This window comes from Diabrotica virgifera, chromosome 10 (genome assembly GCF_917563875.1).
Source record: "Diabrotica virgifera virgifera chromosome 10, PGI_DIABVI_V3a".
NCBI lineage: Eukaryota > Metazoa > Arthropoda > Insecta > Coleoptera > Chrysomelidae > Diabrotica > Diabrotica virgifera.
In genome coordinates this window covers 143,024,576-143,043,889 of record NC_065452.1, presented here as the reverse complement: position 1 = coordinate 143,043,889, position 19,314 = coordinate 143,024,576, and the positions used below count along the sequence as shown (strand labels likewise).

Below are 19,314 nucleotides of genomic sequence, written 5' to 3'. Positions count from 1 at the left end.
TGTTAATAGTTCACCATTCGGACTTCTGCATTTGTTTGTAGTTGCCTTGAAGTCTTTCTGTTGGTGTTAACTTTTTTATAGACTGTTCTGAATTATTTCTCTTTGTTAACGTTTTCTATATATTTAATTTCCATTTTTAAGTGGTATCGTTTTGGGTGTATCTTCTTTCCTTCTCTTCTTCTTTTCTGGAAATCCTCATTCATCTGGTAAGGATTTTTCTGTAGGCTTCATTTTTTCTTTTATTTTATTCTTGCATTCATCTCAAACCAATGATTTTTACGACAGAAGTTTTTGTTCCCATTCACGAAAATTAGATAGGGATTAATGAAGAGACAAATAGGTCAAAGACAAAAATGGAGGTAATATAAACTTGATAGTGAAAACAACACAATGTTGATTGATGATAATTATTAGAAGGCATTTACCTGCATACTTTAATCCTTTTACTCTATATTTCTGTTTTAAGTTTTTGATTTTTCTATCACCAGTCTCAGAATTTTCTTAGTCATTTTCTATTAAGACTTTTGGAATTAAATAAACAATATCTTTAAATCATGATATAAATTAATTTTTAATGTTTCTACACCTGTTTTGGAATCATGTTAAAAGGTTGGTAGCAGTTAGAGCCCAAGAATGACGCCAGAGTGTGAGAAACTGCGAAAAATTATTAAATGCGATACAATCCATTCAATATATATATTTGTATATATGTATATCTATGTATATATATATATATATATATATATATATATATATATATATATATATCCATAGTGTACCATTTATGGAATAACAAGGATAAAAAAGCCTCAGAACAATCTAATGTTTATCTAGGGAGGTAGGTAGGTTTCCGAGCTACAGTGGAACCTCGATAAGTCGAATTAATCGGGACCGCGGCCGATCCGGGTTATCGAAAATCCGGGTTAGCCGGAGAATATGGTAAAAATTAATAAAATATGGTACTCTTACAGATAAACTTAATTATAATTGCCAAAAAAATGAAATACTTATGTCCAGTACATCTAAATTACGTACAGTTGTATACATTATTGTTTATTTCTTGGTAAAAAAACTCAGTCAAAGTGAAAACATTTTTATTTTATCTGATGAAAATCGATACGGGTTAGCCGGACTTCCGGGTTATCGGAGGCCGACTTATCGGGGTTCCACTGTATTAATTTTTCTTCTTTCCTCTTTATTATATGTTTACTGTTTGATGGTCATACACCTATTTTCTCCGTGCTTAAGTAACGGGAGAGATATTAAAGCCATTAACAAAAAAGACCTTAATTAAAATTACATATCTGTTTAATGCTACATTTAGGTTAAAATATGTACCTAAGTAATATGTAAATCTTGAAGTAATACGAAGGATAGGAAGAGACCTAGAAATTTTATTAACGATAAAACGAAGAAAACTCGAGTATTTGGGTCACCTGATGAGAGGTCATAAATACGCATTATTTAAAAATATAATGCAAGGAAAAATAGAAGGAAAACGGAATCCAGGCCGTAGAAGAATGTCGTGGATGCGGAATTTGAGAGAGTGGTTTGGCTGCACCACTAATGAACTTTTTAGGTCAGCTGTAAACAAAGTCAGGGTAGCCTTGATGATTTCCAATCTCCGATAGGAGTGGCATAAGAAGAAGAAGATGTACCTAAGATGTGGAAAGCACTATAAATTATTATGATTCAAAGACCAGGCAAATCGCCACATAAAGTCACATCTTATAGACCCATCTCTTTATTACCAATTTTCAAAATGTTTACACTCACTGGCAAAATTAACCGCCCACCTGAAAATAGGTCATTTTTGATGTCTCGAATTTCTTAAACCTGTTGTCCGATTTAAGTGATTTTTTTAATATGTTTATAGCTTTATTCTTTAACAATATGGGTGTAATAAAATTGTTGCTAAACAGCGAAATTTTCATTGTATACCGGGTGTATCAATCAAGCTGTGTTTTTCTCCAAATTCACATCACCCTGTAGAATATCCTAGCATTTATAAAATAATAAAAATAAAACCCAACTATAGCCTCATGTTTTCTCAACATTCTGTGCTTTGATACATTCGCTTATGTTGGTGGACCATAAAAAAGTTAGGTACTTTCAACTAGCCACGTATTTCATCAATACAGGGTGTTTTTAAATAAGTATGGCAAACTTTAAGGGGTAATTCTCCATGAAAAAATAATGACAGTTTGCTTTATAAACGTACATATGTCCACAAATGCTTCGTTTTCAAGATAGGGGCGGATAATATGACGGGTGTGTTAATTAAAAAAAATTTAAATGATTGCAGATTATCTGAAGCTTTTTTAGCCGAATTAAAAAGCAATATGCGTATATTCCATAAATGGCAGTCCTATTTCAAACAGCTCAGTCCGATATTATATTTTTACCATTATCGATATATCTTGCATTATCTACTAAGACATTGTCGAAAGCCAAAATGAAATCCAAATAAAAATATTCGACCATTGAAAGAATCTATGAAAATATATTTAAATATTTCATAAAACAAAAAGACAAAATACGTCTTCTCTTTTAAATATTTGTTATGAAATATTCTAGATGTGATATAACTTTATTTTCTTTAGTTTTACAAAAATTATAATTTTTCAACTCTATACGATATGTTTAATTTTTCGAATAGTTACAATATGATATATAGTTATTTATATCCAGTACAAAAGACAAACATTTTTAATTTGAATAACTATAAACAAATGTTAAACAACTGATAGGGCTCCCCTATCTTTGTGCAATATTTTTTTTAAATTAGTTTAACCACAAATTTTCTTAAAATCTATGACAACCTATAAAATTTAAAAGTTAACGAACAAAAGAATGCTATAAAATGACATAATATTTAAATTCATTTACAATTCGAATAAAACACTTGAATAATCATATCTGTATACTATTTTTACTACAAAAACACGCTTCCGTCATTCAAGATTTCAGACATCAGAGCATTGCCAAAACATTAGAATATGACTTTTCATCATGGCCATGTTTCTTGTACAGTGAGAAGCTAGGCATTATTAGTTGTCAGATATATTTTTCTTTGTTATTGTTTACCGTACAAATAATATCTAAATGGGTAAAGGCAGTTATAACCACACCATCTGTCTATGGTCCATTTCAACCTCTTGGTATCTTCAGGACAGCTTGTAGTGATTCTCTGAATCGAAATCAAACCTTTTCAACCCGTATGCCAATTACAATAAATTAATTAACAAATGGACGCAACAGCGACATCTAATAAAAGAAAGGCGAAAGGCAATTAGGTTTATACGATTTCTTTCAGGCATCCCGATATTCTAGCTGCTTTCATTTTTTGTTCTCTGACCTCTTTTGAGAGATTTCCATAGCTTGTTATTTCCGCACCAAGATATTTGAAGTGATTCACCTGTTTCCCAGTTTTGGAATAAATTTCCAATTTGCATCTTATCGGTTCTTTGGAAATTACTAGGCACTTAGTCTTCTCGGTGTTGATGAGCATATTTAGTTCATTAGTTTTAGTATTAATTGCATGTAGCAAACATCGGACGAAATAGAAATACGTAGAGGAGTACGACAGGGTTGTATATTGTCACCGCTCTTATTTAATATCTACAGCGAACAAATATGCCAAGAAGCTCTCTCATATGCAAACGAAGGGATAATAGTCAATGGAGAAGTTATCAATAACATTCGATATGCTGACGATACTGTGATAATGGCAAAAACAGCGGAAGATCTACAACATTTAGTTGAAACTATGAATGAGATATGTAATGACTACGGCATAAGGATGAACGTCAAAAAAGCCAAATATATGACCTTCAGTAAGAATCCAATAAATGACACTAGTATCACAATAAACGGTACCCAACTTGAAAAAGTAAACGAATACAAATACTTGGGAACCCTTATCAATGAAACAGGTGACCAAAATCACGAGATAAAAAGACGTATTGAAATTGCCAGGTCTACTTTTATAAAAATGAAAAAATTATTTTGTAATCGTGATATTAGTATTCATCTACGAACTAGAATGTTAAAATGCTATGTATTCAGTACTTTGCTCTACGGTGTTGAGTCATGGACTCTTAAACAGAGGAATATTAAAAATCTTGAAAGCTTTGAGATGTGGTGCTACCGCCGTATACTACGAATAAGTTGGGTGGATAAAATTACAAATGAAGAAGTAATACGCAGAATAAATAACGAGCCAGAAGTTCTACGGAGTATAAAAAAGAGAAAACTTGAATACTTAGGCCACCTGATGAGAGGACAGAAGTACACATTCCTACAAAATATAATGCAAGGAAAAATCCAAGGACGAAGAAATCCAGGCCGTAGAAGAATGTCCTGGATGAGAAATTTGAGAGAGTGGCTTGGCTGTACCACTAACGAATTGTTCAAAACAGCAGTAAATAAAATTAGAATCGCCCTAATGATATCCAATCTCTGATAGGAGAGGCACTCAAAGAAGAAGAAGAAGCATGTAGCAGCCTTTGGAGAATATTTTCAGAATCGGCGATAAGGACAGCATCGTCAGCGTAGCAAACGACTATAAAGAATGTATTACCAATCTAAATCCAGCTGTTCTGTGGGGAAGATGTTCTATTATTTTGTCCATTATTAGATTAAATATGAAATTTTTAGGCTTAAAATATTAAATGATCTTCTTTATTGATTATATACTATAATATTGTTGTTAATTATTAATATATTTCGGCAAGTAATGAAAAGCAATTGACATCATTAATTTTAGAATAAAGAATTATAGATATTATTTGTACAGTAACCAAAAAGAAAGAAAAATATCTCTGACAAGTAATGATGCCTAGCTTCTCACTGTACAAGAGATATCGCCATGATTAAAAGTTATATTCTAATGTTTTGGCAATGCTCTGACGTCAGCAATGTTGAATGACGCATGCTTGTTTTGTAGTAAAAATAGTATATTATATAACATTGTCAATATATACAAAACCTACCTGGAAGTCAATTTAGCAAACCAGGCTTAAATTAAAAATCTATTTGAAACAAGATCTCTGGTCCCTTAAGCTATTTTTTGGGCTTAATTTATTTTTCGAAGTGATTCCATTCAAGTGTTTTAAAATGATTAGGTAATAGCTGTATTACATGTGAACTAACACTTATTTTATTTATAATTATGAATTAAAAAATAGTATATACACAATTTCAGTTAAGTATAATTTTTACAGAAACTGACCGCATTCTGGTCAAATATGCTTCGTACAAAATATAACAAAATAAAAGCTATGCCATATGCTAACTTGACTCTTAAAACCAACTGCCTGTACCTCCTCCAAGTTTTGAACCGATTCCTCCTAAGCCCTTTCCAAAAATTGTTCCTACTTTTCCTCCTATTACTGCTCCTACGTTGGAAACGAAGTTTCCCTCTTCACCACTTAAACTTTCCATTATTGTCACTTTCGTTTTGCTCCTGGTGTCAGCATCTTCGTCCAGACCTTCAATGCCACTAAAATTTACAAAGTTTGAGAAGATTGTGCAGAAATTGGAATAAAAAAATATGAAAAAAAATATTTTTAAGAAACGCTTTTCTTTAGTTACGAGTGACTGAGGTTAAACACATAAAAAAATCAACCAAAAAGCAAAAAATAAAAAAAATTGAAAAAATCCAACACATTCGTCAAAGAAAAGCGTGGCGCGTCTTCATCGAATAAACGGTTTTCGCACCACGCTTTTCTTTAACGAATGTGTTAGATTTTTTAAATTTTTTTTATTTTTTGCTTTTTAGTTGATTTTTTTTATAATATGTTTAATTTTAGTCACTCGTAACTAAAGAAAAGCGTTTCTTAAAAATATTTTTTTCATATTTTTTTATTTTTTACTTTTTAGTCTTACACTTTTCAAACATTAAAATATATCGTCATGTTTATTAAAATATGTATAAAACATATGATGTACAAACATGAAAAGTAGTCGGAATCAGCAAAAAATTTGAAACTTTATTGTTTATTTATGAAGCATAACGTAAACAATTAACGTAAAAAGTGAAATTATGTATAGTTCATATAATTAGCTACAATCTGTAAACGCTTCAAGTTTCTTCATTGTAAAAAAACAAGAGAATTTAAGCATTTTCCGTTAAAATTAGTTTTTATTTAAACAATCAATAAAAAAAAATTTATTGACTATTCGTGTATTGTTCCAGCGAATGCATATGTCTGCAAATTTTCATTCATTTGCATTGAAGAAAAGTCAGTCAAATTAATGTCTAAAGATTTGATGCAAACTATTGAAGTAAAGAAAGCGTTTAAAAAATAGTTATTTATGTACCAAGTCAGTAAAGTTACTCTTTATCGAATGAGTCTGATATTATGACTATTATGAGCAGAGCGAGCGTTAACGAGCGAGGCGAATAACAGACGAGTTCAATAAAGAGTCTTTACTGACGTGGTGCATACAAAATTTTATCGCTAACAATTTGATATTGGTTTTAACACTTACTTACAATTTACAATTTAAGAACGTTTTTAAATTTTAGACGTAATAAAAATTGCATGTCAATAATGACAGATGACTTTTGCATAATGGCCGCTTTCGATTCATAATCGATAGTTATCAATATTGCATAATTACTAAATCGGTAAAATTTTGATTTATTTTATATGACGATAATTACAAAATACTACGGAATTTCACCTTTTGACATAAATTTAATTAACAATGTCGTAAATTTTGTACAATATGTTTACTAAATAAAGTAGGTAAATAAATTGTAAGTTAATTCAAATCAATAATCGATTACTGCCATCGACCACTTACATTCAATCTAGATTAATCGCGGCAAGTAAAGTAAAATTCTTCTTTCAGTACAATAAAGTGTTACTTTACTGCCGCAAATGAGGGCAAATTAGTACAATAATGAATGACTTTAGTGACGTTGGCGATAAAAATATTTATGTGAGGTGTAACATACCGTGGAGTAGCGACATCCCAATAGAATTGATATACAGTATATCCCTGTAAGTTGGGACCATATGGAAAACTTTCTTATTCTTAATTTTAAGAAAAAAGTATTGTTGATAAAAAGCTCTGCATGGTCCTAAACCTAAGATTCAATCATCAGATATCAAATTTTATGAATATTATACGAGGTATGTCAAAAAATATGAACTTCCCTCAAGAGTAAAGTAGCTTTATTTTTCACAATATTGAAAATTGTTAATATGAAAAGTTGTTTGGAATTAAGAACTATATTCTAATATGGATAAAATTCTTATAATTAAAAAAAATTGAAAATTTTTCTTAAATTATTATGGATAACCAACATTATATTCAGTTATTTCAGTTAAAATAATTCTTTTATTACTAATTTTACGAAAAAAAGTTATTCTTTATAAAATGTTCTGCATTGTCTAAAACCTAGAATATAACCATCTTATATTAAATTTTATTAATTTTATACGAGGTATGTCAAAAAATATAAATTTCGCTCAAGAGTAAAATACCTTTATTTTTCACAATATCGAAAATTGTTATTCTGAAAAGTCGATTAGAATTAAAAATTATGTTTCAATATGTAATTACATTCTTCTAATTGAAATATTCTGAACTATAAAGGTACTTGACTTTTGACCTAAATTCATCTTTTTTGACATACCACATATAAAATTGATAAAATTTGATATAAGAAGCTTGTATTTTAAGTGTTATACCATGCTGAACTTTTTATTAAGAATCACTTTTTTCGTAAAATTAATAATAAAAGCGTTATCAGAATTGAAATAATTGAAAATGTTGGTTATCCATAATTAAAAAAAATTTTCAGTTAGAAGGACGTAATTGCATATTAAAATATAGTTCTTAATTCCAAACAACTTTTTATAATAACAATTTTAAATATTGTGAAAAATAAAGCTACTTTACTCTTGAGCGAAATTCATACTTTATGACATACCTCGTATAATATTCATAAAATTTGATATCTGATCATAGGTTGAATCTGGTCACTGAATCTGATATCTGAATCTGATATCTGAATCTGATATCTGAATCTGATATCTGAATCTGATATCTGAATCTGATATCTGAATCTGATATCTGAATCTGATATCTGAATCTGATATCTGAATCTGATATCTGAATCTGATATCTGAATCTGATATCTGAATCTGATATCTGAATCTGATATCTGAATCTGATATCTGAATCTGATATCTGAATCTGATATCTGAATCTGATATCTGAATCTGATATCTGAATCTGATATCTGAATCTGATATCTGAATCTGATATCTGAATCTGATATCTGGTCACTGAATCATAGGTTTTAGATCATGAAGAGCTTTTTATGAAGAATAACTTTTTTTCGTAAAATTAATAATAAAAAAGTTTTCCATATGGTTCCAACTTACCGGGACATATTGTATGTATATGTATGGAGTAGAGTTGGGGTGGAGTGGATGAAATGGAAGGAAGCGAGTTCTTGTCTGACAGAATGAAATTCCAATGAAAAGAAAATGCTATAAAACTGTCTTGCTATGATGTACGGAAGTGAGTATTGGACAGTTAAATATAAAGAGAAACAACAAATGCATGTGTCAAAAACAGAAATGCTTTGAGAGATGAATGGAGTAACAAAAAAAGGATAAAATTAAGAATGTTTGCGAAACGTCTAGGCACCAATGAGGGAAAAAATTTTACGAAAACCTCCAAAAAAATAAAGGAAGGATGAAAATTTGGGAATAGGTAGTTGAAATTGTGTATATTATTATAAGTGAAAAAGTTTACAATTCTACATTCCGTCCATTTTACAAAAAATGGGAAATACGGGGTGAAAAATATTTTCTCGTGAGTGAAAACATATACGTTAAAAATAGGGATATGAATAGGGATATCCAGGAATTGGATAAAATGACTAATTCTAAGCAACTTTTGTTCTATAGAGTTTTTTCACTAAGTCAATAATTTTCGAGTTATTTGCGAGTTCATTTTTAACAACAAAAAAAAACATGTTTATCGACGTTTTTCGCAGATAACTAAAAAATAAGTATTCTAGCGAAAAAAATATTCTTAGTAAAAATATAGCTTATAAAAAATTGAAAAAAATGGTGTACACGTGAGGTCTGCAGACCCAGTATAAGCAGATTTGTAGCTAATGAAAAGTAGGTTCATCTTCGTCAAATTCCAAATCGAATATTTCAATGTGAAATAACCAAAAACAGAGCACTTTTCGCGGAAAATTCATTACAACTTTTTTAAAGTGTCTAAAAAAAATTTTATTTTTGTTTTTTAAAAAATTTCTAACATTAAAAATAAGTGAGTTACGGTCAAAATATTGTTGGTCCCTTTTATTTTTTGGTACAAAAATCGCGAAAATCACCCCCTAATTAGCTTCCCAAATAAAATTAATCGTTACCTACCGCTTCACAAGTTACTTTACTTATATATGGTTTATATTATCTCTAAGTTTCATTGGTTCAAAGTGCTCAGTTTTGAAAAAAATTGGGTTTAAAATAAAACATTTTTATTAATTTTGAAAAAAAAAATGGAATTTTTCATGGATTTAACTTAAAAATTATTAGTAACACCGAAGATCTTAAAGAGTAATAAAATATAAGTTTTACTTTTCTGAATATTTTTGCTTTTTTGTTTTCTTGTTATACAAAAATTGGTTATGCTATGGCTGTTCAAAATTTGCCTAAACTCGTGATTAGTTACTCGTTCAAGCCATTTTAACTATAGCTTTTTCAAAAATAAGCACTTTGAACCGATGAAACTTACAGATCATATAAATAATACATAATCAAAGTAACTTGTGAAGTGGTAATGGTAAAATTTATTTGTGATGTTAATTAGGGGGTGATTTTCGTGATTTTTTTACCAAAAAATAAAACGGACCAACAATATTTTGAGCGTAACTCACTTACTTTTAATGTTACAAGTTTTTTTAAAAAACAAAAATAAACAATTTTTTAAACACTTTAAAAAGTTGAAATAAATTTTCCCCGAAAAGTGCTCCGTTTTTGGGTTATTTCACATTGAAATATTCGATTTGGAATTTGATGAAGAAGAACCTGCTTTTCATTAGCTACAACTCTGCTTCTACTGGGTCTACAGACCTCATGCATACACCATTTGTTTCAGATTTTTATAAGCTATATTTTTGCTAAGAATATTCTTTTCGCTGAAATACTTTATTTTTGAGTTATCTCCGAAAAACCTTCCAAAAACATGTTTTTTTCTGTTAAAAATGAACATATTCACTTGAAAATAACTCAAAAAGTATTGACTTGAGGGAAAAACTCTATAAAACAAAAGTTGCATAGAATTAGTCATTTTATCCAATTCCGGACTTATTTTGAATGTATATTTTTTCACCCCCCAGGAAAAAATTTTCAGCCCGTATTTTCCAATTTTTGTAAAATGGAGGGGATGTAGAATTGTAAACTTTTTCTTATATAATAATAGACAATTTTAACCACCTATTCCCAAATTTTCATCCTTTCTTTATTTTTTTGGAGGTTTTCGTAAAATTTTGCGTTCCCTGATCAGGCTATAAGAACATCTAGGGGCTTCGAGAGGGGCTCTTCCCCTCCATTTTTGAAAAATGGGGGGATGTAGAATTGTAAACTTTTTCTTATATAATAATAGACAATTTCAACTACCTATCCCCAAATTTTCATTCTTCCTTTATTTTTTTTGGGGTCAGATTGTTCTTTGATTGGGCTACTTACCTATTGTCTAGAACAGAGGTTCCCAAACTATCTTTTCTCTAGACCACTTTAAAAAATATACTGGTTTCGGTGGACCCCCTGCTTTTACCATACTTCCAATGAAAAACATGGGGGGGGGGGTAAAAATAAGACATTGAATATTAAGCGATTTTTTTCTCAAAATATCATTTTATTTTAGCGATTTTACAGTGATTTGGAATCTATTTAAACAAATTTGCATTTTTTATCGTAAATTATCAATTGAAAAAATTGTGTTTTAATAGAAGGGTTATCCAAAATGTGATTATTAAGCATTATAACAAGTTTTTTTGTTTTAAAACAAGTTGTTGATCAAACTTTAGCGTAGAAAACGATAAAATACTGTTTTTTTCCATTTTCCTCCATTCACAAAATACATGTTCTATCTGGCTAAAAATTTGCCCACAGATAGCCAAAACACATGACTTTAATGGTTAAAAGAATTTGTATAGTTTTACAATACAAGAAAAGTTACATGCAATAAAGAGTCAAAATTATATATTACAGTCGGGTTAGCATTTGGTCTTGCATGCCGAGCTACCCAAGCAAGATTCTACTTTTCTAATCTTAGGGGGTCAATAGTAGTGTAAATTTAAAATCGCGAATAAAGGAGAACAGTTTTTGCTCAATATCTCCGCCATATTTAACTTTTCGACAACAAGTGTACGAACTGAAGTTGTGGAAAATATGATTTCGTATAATTTATTCTATTATACATTTTTTTTGTGTCGTCGATATTTTCCGAGTTATGTATGGGGGAAAGAGTGACAGTTACAGCATAATTATTGAATTATCTTGATTATTATTAGCTTTATAACAAAAATGTATCTATACAAAAATGGAGAGAATTAAATTGTATACAATTTTGATTTCTTTTATGTTTTTGCTAAAATCAATATTTCAGGTAGTACGTATGCGGTAAAGGCGCGAGCATAAACCCTGATTGATTTGATAGCAGTGGTTTTTGTTAAATATCTCCGCAATTCTCAACTTTTCGACAAAAATGGCAGGAACTGAAATTGATCCAAATAAATTGTGTTTACAATAATTATTATAATTTTCTTAACCATTTTTTCGTATGGTCGATATTTTTCGAAGCAATTGTACTTACAGTAGACGCCTATATTTTTGACGCTGATATTATTCCACGTATTTTTTTTTGTATTGTAAAACGATACAAATTCTTTTAACCACTTAAAGTCCTGTGTTTTGGCTATCTGTGGGCAAATTTTCAGTCAAATCGAAAGACATGTGTTTTGGAAATGGAGAAAAATGTAAAAAACGGTATTTTAACGTTTTCTACACTAAAATTTGATCAAAAACTTGTTTTTAATCAAAATAACTTGTTATGATGCATTATAATAACATTTTTGAGTCACTACTATTAAAATATTCTTTTTTTCCATTGATATTTTACAATAAAAAAATGCAAATTTGTTTAAATAAATACCACATCGCTATAAAATTTTTCGACAAAAATGGTAGGAACTGAAATTGATCCAAATAAATTGTGTTTACAATAATTATTATAATTTTCTTAACCATTTTTTTCGTATGGTCGATATTTTTCGAAGCAATTGTACTTACAGTAGACGCCTATATTTTTGACGCTGATATTATTCCACGTATTTTTTTGTATTGTAAAACGATACAAATTCTTTTAACCACTTAAAGTCCTGTGTTTTGGCTATCTGTGGGCAAATTTTCAGTCAAATCGAAAGACGTGTGTTTTGGAAATGGAGAAAAATGTAAAAAACGGTATTTTAACGTTTTCTACACTAAAATTTGATCAAAAACTTGTTTTTAATCAAAATAACTTGTTATGATGCATTATAATAACATTTTTGAGTCACTACTATTAAAATATTCTTTTTTCCATTGATATTTTACAATAAAAAAATGCAAATTTGTTTAAATAAATACCACATCGCTATAAAATTTTCGTGGACCCCCACTTGCAACTTGTGAACCCCCATTTTTATTTCACGCCAACGAAAACACCCGTTGAATCCCTCGTGGACCCCTGGGGTCCACCTGGACCACTTTGGGAATCACTGGTCTAGAATATAATTTCTTGCTTTCTGAGGAAGTATAATAAGGACTTGTGTTGGATTTACTGAAAGTTTTCCAGTGACGGTGGGTTTGCATCAAAGCTCTTCACTGAGTCCCTACCTAATGTTGTTATGGATGTACTGACAGAGAAGGTAGGGGTCTCCTTGGTTAATGCTTTTTGCTTATCATATCGTGTTAGTAGAGGAGAGCAAAAAATCGTTGGAGCAGTTGAGTAGTTGGAGAAGGACTATTGAAGAGGAGGGACTTAAGGTTAGCAGATTGAAAACGAAGTAAGTACCTATATGTGGTTGGGAGGAACCGGCATGGTTGAGTATATATGTACAAGTGCTTGGAGAAAAATTAGAAAGAATAGGAGAATTAAATACTGTGGCTTCTACGTAATAGAAAATTGGACACTAGATCAAGAAGTTTCTCACAGGTTACAGGCTAGTTTCACTGGAAACGAATGAGCGGGGTACTCTATGAAGACGCAAAGTGCACATTTTACGAGGTAATAGTGAGATGAACCAGTACCAGTGAACATAAAAAATTGCATATTGTTGCTATTACCTTTCGGCTTGTCCCATGGTTAGCGCACACGTGGCTTCTTCCGTTGTCATTCTTTGAGCTATTGTCTGATACGCCTTAGAATTTAACTTATCTTCCATAACGCCTTGAAGTTCAAAATCAGTATAAATTTTCTGAAAAAATACATAACTACAATTAACCAGATTAGCTGCAACCTCATTATGTGAATAACGATTTACAAATTTAGAGTTATATAACATAAAAAACGAGATTCTGGCGTGCAACGTCACGTTCCATGGAATCCCGGCTTAATACAAATTTAGATGCAAATATACAGGAGTTGAGTCTCACTTACCTTTATTATATGAGCAAGGCACGTACATTGGTAGGGATGCAAAGTATGATCCAATCTCTCAGAAAGCCAGTTACAGAGCATATTTATCTGACTTGTATACCACTGTTCAAAAAAAGTTAGAATCCACAGTTCGTCAGTGATTTTCTGACGGATCTGGTCCATACAATTTCTTGTAAAGTTGACATATCCTTGTCCCATGTCCTTTCCAGACCCAGATACATTCTGCAAATAATTATTACTGTCTTATGTAAAGGGCTTATCAGAAAAGTTATAGAGGATAAGAAACAAACCAATAGTACAACATTTAAAATACCCAACACACTCAGATCTATCCTGTCCAAAACCAAACCTAATAACACACAAGAGAGGTCAAAGATCTCCATCTACAAAAGTACATAGATCAATGCAACAATAATTTATATGTGGGAGAAACTTGAAGACCACTAAGGGTCAGGGTAAACGAGCTAGTGATGAGCGAGACTGGTCTTGGTCTTGCGGTCTTGGTCTTGGTCTTGCAGCAAGACCAAGACCAAGACCGCCTTTTGTCCTGCAAGACTCTTGCACTTTTTTGCGAAATTGGTTTTTTATTATTTAACTTTATTTTTTTAGTTCAATAATATATACTGACATTGTAATAAACAATATCGAATTTTTAAAATACATAATATTTTAAGCTAAAAATCAACAATTTTGATATATACTTTGATCGGTAGGTTCGGATATATACTGTGATCGGTTTTAATATTCCTCTTCTAACTTTTCTAGCGTTATCTTATAATTTTACAACAGTAAGTACAGGGTATTTAACGTAAGCAGGCCACTCAAATAACAAAAAAAGCAATCGAACGTAAAAAAAGGGGAGCACAATCGAATTTAAAAAAATGCTCCGTATTAGACTGTCGTATAAGAACACATTTTATGAAAAGTTTCTGTAGTACCCAAAAATGATATTTAAAAAACCGTATATGTAGAAACAGAAATAAAATTATTCCTATGGCAGTTCAACAGTTTCCAGTATAATAGATTTGCCGCCATATTTGTCTCTAATTGGAACTTAAAAGCAAAAGCTAAAAATAATGAAAGTTTTTTGAGTGATACTGGATTCTTTGGAAAATGATTTTCTTTGATTTTTCTATTTTTTTGTTTTGTCACACTATACAGCCACTCTGTATATGCAGAATGTTTACTAAGTATGTGTACAAACTTTATAGGTTAAACGTTCATATGAACTGAAAATAATTTTTTTTAATGAGAAATCAGTGTTCACGTTCGATTAGTGATGTGAGTTGTAAAATTACATAACTTACGTTACATAAATTACACGTAACTTACGGTAATATTACATGATACCCGTAACTTAATGTAATTTATGTAATTTTTGGAATTTACGTAATTTATGAAATTTAACGTAACTTATGATAAATTTACATAAATTACCGTAATTTATGTAATTACTGGTAAAATTACATATATTATGGCAACTTATGCGCGCGCAATTGTCGTAAGTGCGGTGCGCCGGTGCCGGCGCGCGCGAACCAGTGGGTGCTATTACGCTCGTCGCTCGTTAGTCGTTCCTTAGTCTGAGTCAGGCAGGTTATGTTTACATTTCTGTTATTGTATGTGTAATGTGTATGTATAAGTTAGTTTTCGACTGTTCTTTCTCTATTCATTCACGCAGCGTTGGTTACTTTACATTTATTTATAAGGAAGCACAGAAACTATAAGGTAAGAAATATATTATTTCTACAAACAGCAAAACACGTGCCGGTGATGTCCATAGCAACCTTAGATTGGGAAACACAGGGGCGGGCCTATCGCATATCGACTGTACGTTAAATCTAACGCGCGTCATTTTATATGTGGCTACAGTACTTAATTCTGAATTCGGTTTACCAAGTTTTATTCGATTTTTTAGATTAGTTTACTGTACAATAACTATAAGAATGATAGGAGCAACGGGGTACTTGTGCATGTAGCATGTGTAATTGAATTACACTGACATAACTTACTAAATAAAAAATTTTGATAACGTTGAGGGCAAAATAATGTAGTTGTCCGATCCAGTATTCTGCTTATTCGAATTTCATTAAATTGTTACACAGATTCAATTTTAATCTTTCTTCTATTTAAGGATGCCTAACAATTTTTTATGCCCTCGTGCCCATCAAATACTTTGAAAAATAATGTTTTTTCCCTTCTTAATGTTTAAGTCTACCTGAATATTTTTTTTAGGTCATAAAACATGGTGAAACGTAAGACAGATATCTGGCTTTATTTTGAAGTGTTACCTGCGGGTTCTTCTAATCAAAAGACCATAAATGTGAGGTGTAAATTTTGCAAGAGTGTACATGCAAAAAATGCTACAAGAATGAAATCTCATCTTCAACAATGCACTTATGTGCCGCATATGATAAAACTTAAATTCAATATTTTAACTCCAAAGTCAAAGGGGAATCACTCTAAATTTCCATTTGAAACATCCATGAAAAAGATCACATCGGCAAAATTGGATAACGATAACACTGATGCTGCTTGTACATCATCAACGGTTTCCACAGCATCAACATCTGCTTCTGATAACATTCATGTGGAAACACCTGTTTGCACAAAAATCAACAGAATACAATCATTTTGTGATCGAATGACACACGAACAAAATAACGAATTGAATATTTTGCTTGCTAGAGCTATTTACACCAGTTCAGCACCACATTCAATTACCGAGAATGAAGATTGGAAATTGTTTTTTAAAAAAATTAGACCTTCATACACCTTACCATCGAGATATATGTTATCAAATCGTCTCCTGACCGAAGAGTACGAGCGAGTTGAAGTTCAAGTTAATGATAAAATTAAGCAAGCTGACAATTTATCATTGCAATGCGATGGTTGGTCCAACTTGCGAAATGAAAGTGTAATTAATTTCATTGTTACAACACCCGAACCGTTATTTGTCAAATCAGTACTAACAAAAGCAGAGAAGCATACCGCAGAATATATAACAAAATTAATGGTTGAAGTTCTGGAGGAGTATGGACCTAAAAAATTTTTCGCTATTGTGACTGATAACGCAAAGAATATGAGGAAGGCTGTGAGACAATGTGAAGAGATGTATCCCCATCTTGTATCATACGGCTGTTTAGCGCACACATTACATTTATTGTGCAGCGATATTTTGAAATTATCTTCAATAGAGACACATTTGTCACATATTATACATATCGTTAAAACTATTAACCAGTGTCAAGTACTGAGAGCTCAATTCACAGAAATAAGAAATGAGATGAAGTGTGGAGTGTCTCTTAGCCTACCTGTAAAAACAAGATGGGGTTCACATGTAAAATGTCTTCAAGATCTGACTAAATGCAAGTCCGTCCTACAACGTCTAGCAATATCTCCAGATAAAACAATTCAAGATAGAATACGCAGCGCAAAAGCAAATTTACTTGATGAAGGATTCTGGATAAATTCTAGCGCTCTTGTTGAATTGCTTAAGCCAATTACTGAAGCAATAACACGTCTTGAAGGAGATTCTTCGTCAATTCATTTGGTTTGTGAAACTTTCGCGAAAATCGGTAGTAACATATCTACTCATTTAGAATGCGTGAAACTAACGGATTGCGAAAAAACAGAAGCGATGGATAAATTTATATCAAGGAAGGAATACGCCCTTCAACCGATCCATTTTGCCGCAGACTTACTAAACCCTCGGTCTGTTGGTGCAAATTTATCATCAGCCGAAAGGATTGAAGCGATGAAATACATTACTACTATGTCAACCACGACCACGATAGAGATTGGTGATGAAGGAGTGTCAAAGATTACTGAGGATTTAGGAAACTATTTAGCTAAAACAGACTTTTTTGGCGAAACATTTTTATGGAACATACTCGATAATGTCTCTTTGGTTACATGGTGGAAAGGATTTTGTGGACATTCATGCCTCTCCAAAGTTGCAGTCAGGATATTGACAATGCCGTGCACTTCTGCGGCAACAGAGAGAAGCTTTAGCTCCCAGAGCAGCATTCATACGAAGAGAAGAAATCGCCTAACAACTCAAAGGGCAGCAAATTTAAATTATATACAATATAATTCAAAATTGCTGAAACGTTCACGACAACATCACATACAAAGTCAATATCCTATAGAAGAGACTGTACAGAACAACGTTTCGATAGAAGGTAGAAACTTACAGAAGGAGATAGAAGTAATTGAAAACCATATTTCCGAAGAGGAAGAATTAGACGAGGTAATTTTAAATTTAGGCATTTTTTAGATATGTGATATGTGCATGTGATATATGCAGTTTGCTTCTTTTCCGATTTTCCAATGCATTCCACCGTTTTCGAATAAAAAATTATAAATCTTATGTTTTCAGACAATATCATCATGGCATTCAAATACAACAGGAAATGGAAATTCCGACGATGATTTTAATTTTGCTGACTTTGCAATGACCGATGATGAAATTGATCAAAGAATGGAAACTAGGGAACAGAGACCAGCACGCATTTTGAGACAAAGCAAAGTGAACATTTTAGAAAACGTCTTAATGAAATCGGTAAATTAGTGTAAACACATACATATTTATTGTTTATATTCCAAAATTATCAATTTCAGGGTAAAGGCACAGAACAACCCCAAAAAAAAACGGAAGTCGAGAAGGATACTTCAGATGCCGAAAACAAGGTAGTTAGATCTGTATATATTATATTATAAACCCATTATTTTTACTCTCTATGTTTACACTTTCCTATTTAATTTCAGGATGCAGTTCTGGATTTGCCGGAGATAAAAAAAATTACACAAGGCTCATTGGAAGAGCAAACAATTGAAACTTCGACGTTTTATAACAAGAAGGTCTCCAGTTGTCTGCGAAAAAGGAAGTTGTGATTTATAAAAGCCGCTTAAAACAAAACTAAAGAACCTATGTTTTCATTTCTTTATTATTTGTATGTATTTCTTATCCACTTTTCTTTATTTCATAAGTATGTAGTTACTTTGTGTTTATTATATTCAATATGAATGCAAACAATTGATTTTTTAATACAATGAACATAAATTACATAAGTTACATAAATTACATCTGGTTTGTAATTTTTGGGTAATTTTACACGTGTAACTTACAATTTCTGAAATTACACGTAATTTCACATCGCTACGTTCGATACATCATTTCAATAGGAATTTTACATCTGGTTAAAATTGAAGGTTTTCTTAATTTTTTGTCCACATAAAAAACCCAATTTTGCTTTTGCCTTGTATATAAGTATGTATAATTAAATAAAGCGCGTATTTCCTCCAAATAAAATAAAATGTAACTAATAACTTTTCTTTTTTCTTCTTTATTTTTCACTTTTTTTTTTCTTTTATATCATACTATGCTATTGAATGTATAAAAGCAGGTTGTGTCTCAATTCAACTTATAATTGAAATTTGAAAATAAACCTTTATATTTGAAACATACTTTTTAATGAAATAATTAGGTAAATACAGGGTGTTTCATTAATAATTGTCCATATAGTAACCGGAGAAACCTTAGCACAAAATACGAAGATTTAAAGTAAAGCACTTAAATAAAATGTTGTTCCTTACTGAGTTACAGGGTGTTTTATCTTAAAATTTAAAAATTAT

At 31.1% G+C, this 19,314-nt stretch overlaps 2 protein-coding genes across 8 annotated transcripts in view; one reads left to right on the top strand and one right to left on the bottom strand.

The window, feature by feature from the left end:
• Positions 1-1,279: 1,279 nt before the first annotated feature.
• The window catches only part of LOC114334073 (calcium-dependent secretion activator), a 303,401-nt gene continuing 285,366 nt past the window's right edge, over positions 1,280-19,314 (bottom strand). For all 7 annotated transcript variants that reach the window (XM_050641429.1, XM_050641434.1, XM_050641431.1 and 4 more), the window contains 3 exons: positions 13,681-13,902; positions 13,368-13,498; positions 1,280-5,503 (listed from right to left, as the gene is read on the bottom strand). In XM_050641429.1, the coding sequence (XP_050497386.1) occupies positions 5,305-5,503; positions 13,368-13,498; positions 13,681-13,902 (552 nt within the window). In that variant the 3' untranslated portion in view covers positions 1,280-5,304. The remainder of the gene's footprint in view (positions 5,504-13,367; positions 13,499-13,680; positions 13,903-19,314) is intronic.
• On the top strand, positions 18,028-18,587 carry LOC114325369 (uncharacterized). Its single transcript, XM_028273430.2, has 3 exons — positions 18,028-18,241; positions 18,301-18,369; positions 18,448-18,587. The coding sequence occupies exons 1-3, from the start codon at positions 18,134-18,136 to the stop codon at positions 18,571-18,573; spliced, it is 303 nt and encodes a 100-aa protein (XP_028129231.2). The 5' UTR covers positions 18,028-18,133; the 3' UTR covers positions 18,574-18,587.

Bases quoted from the DNA above. Each gene is read 5' to 3' on its own strand.
- LOC114325369 (XM_028273430.2), top strand. From the start codon at position 18,134: ATGACCGATGATGAAATTGATCAAAGAATGGAAACTAGGGAACAGAGA. The intron at 18,242-18,300 runs GTAAATTAGTGT...TATCAATTTCAG, and splicing joins AAAACGTCTTAATGAAATCG to GGTAAAGGCACAGAACAACC. The intron at 18,370-18,447 runs GTAGTTAGATCT...ATTTAATTTCAG, and splicing joins CTTCAGATGCCGAAAACAAG to GATGCAGTTCTGGATTTGCC.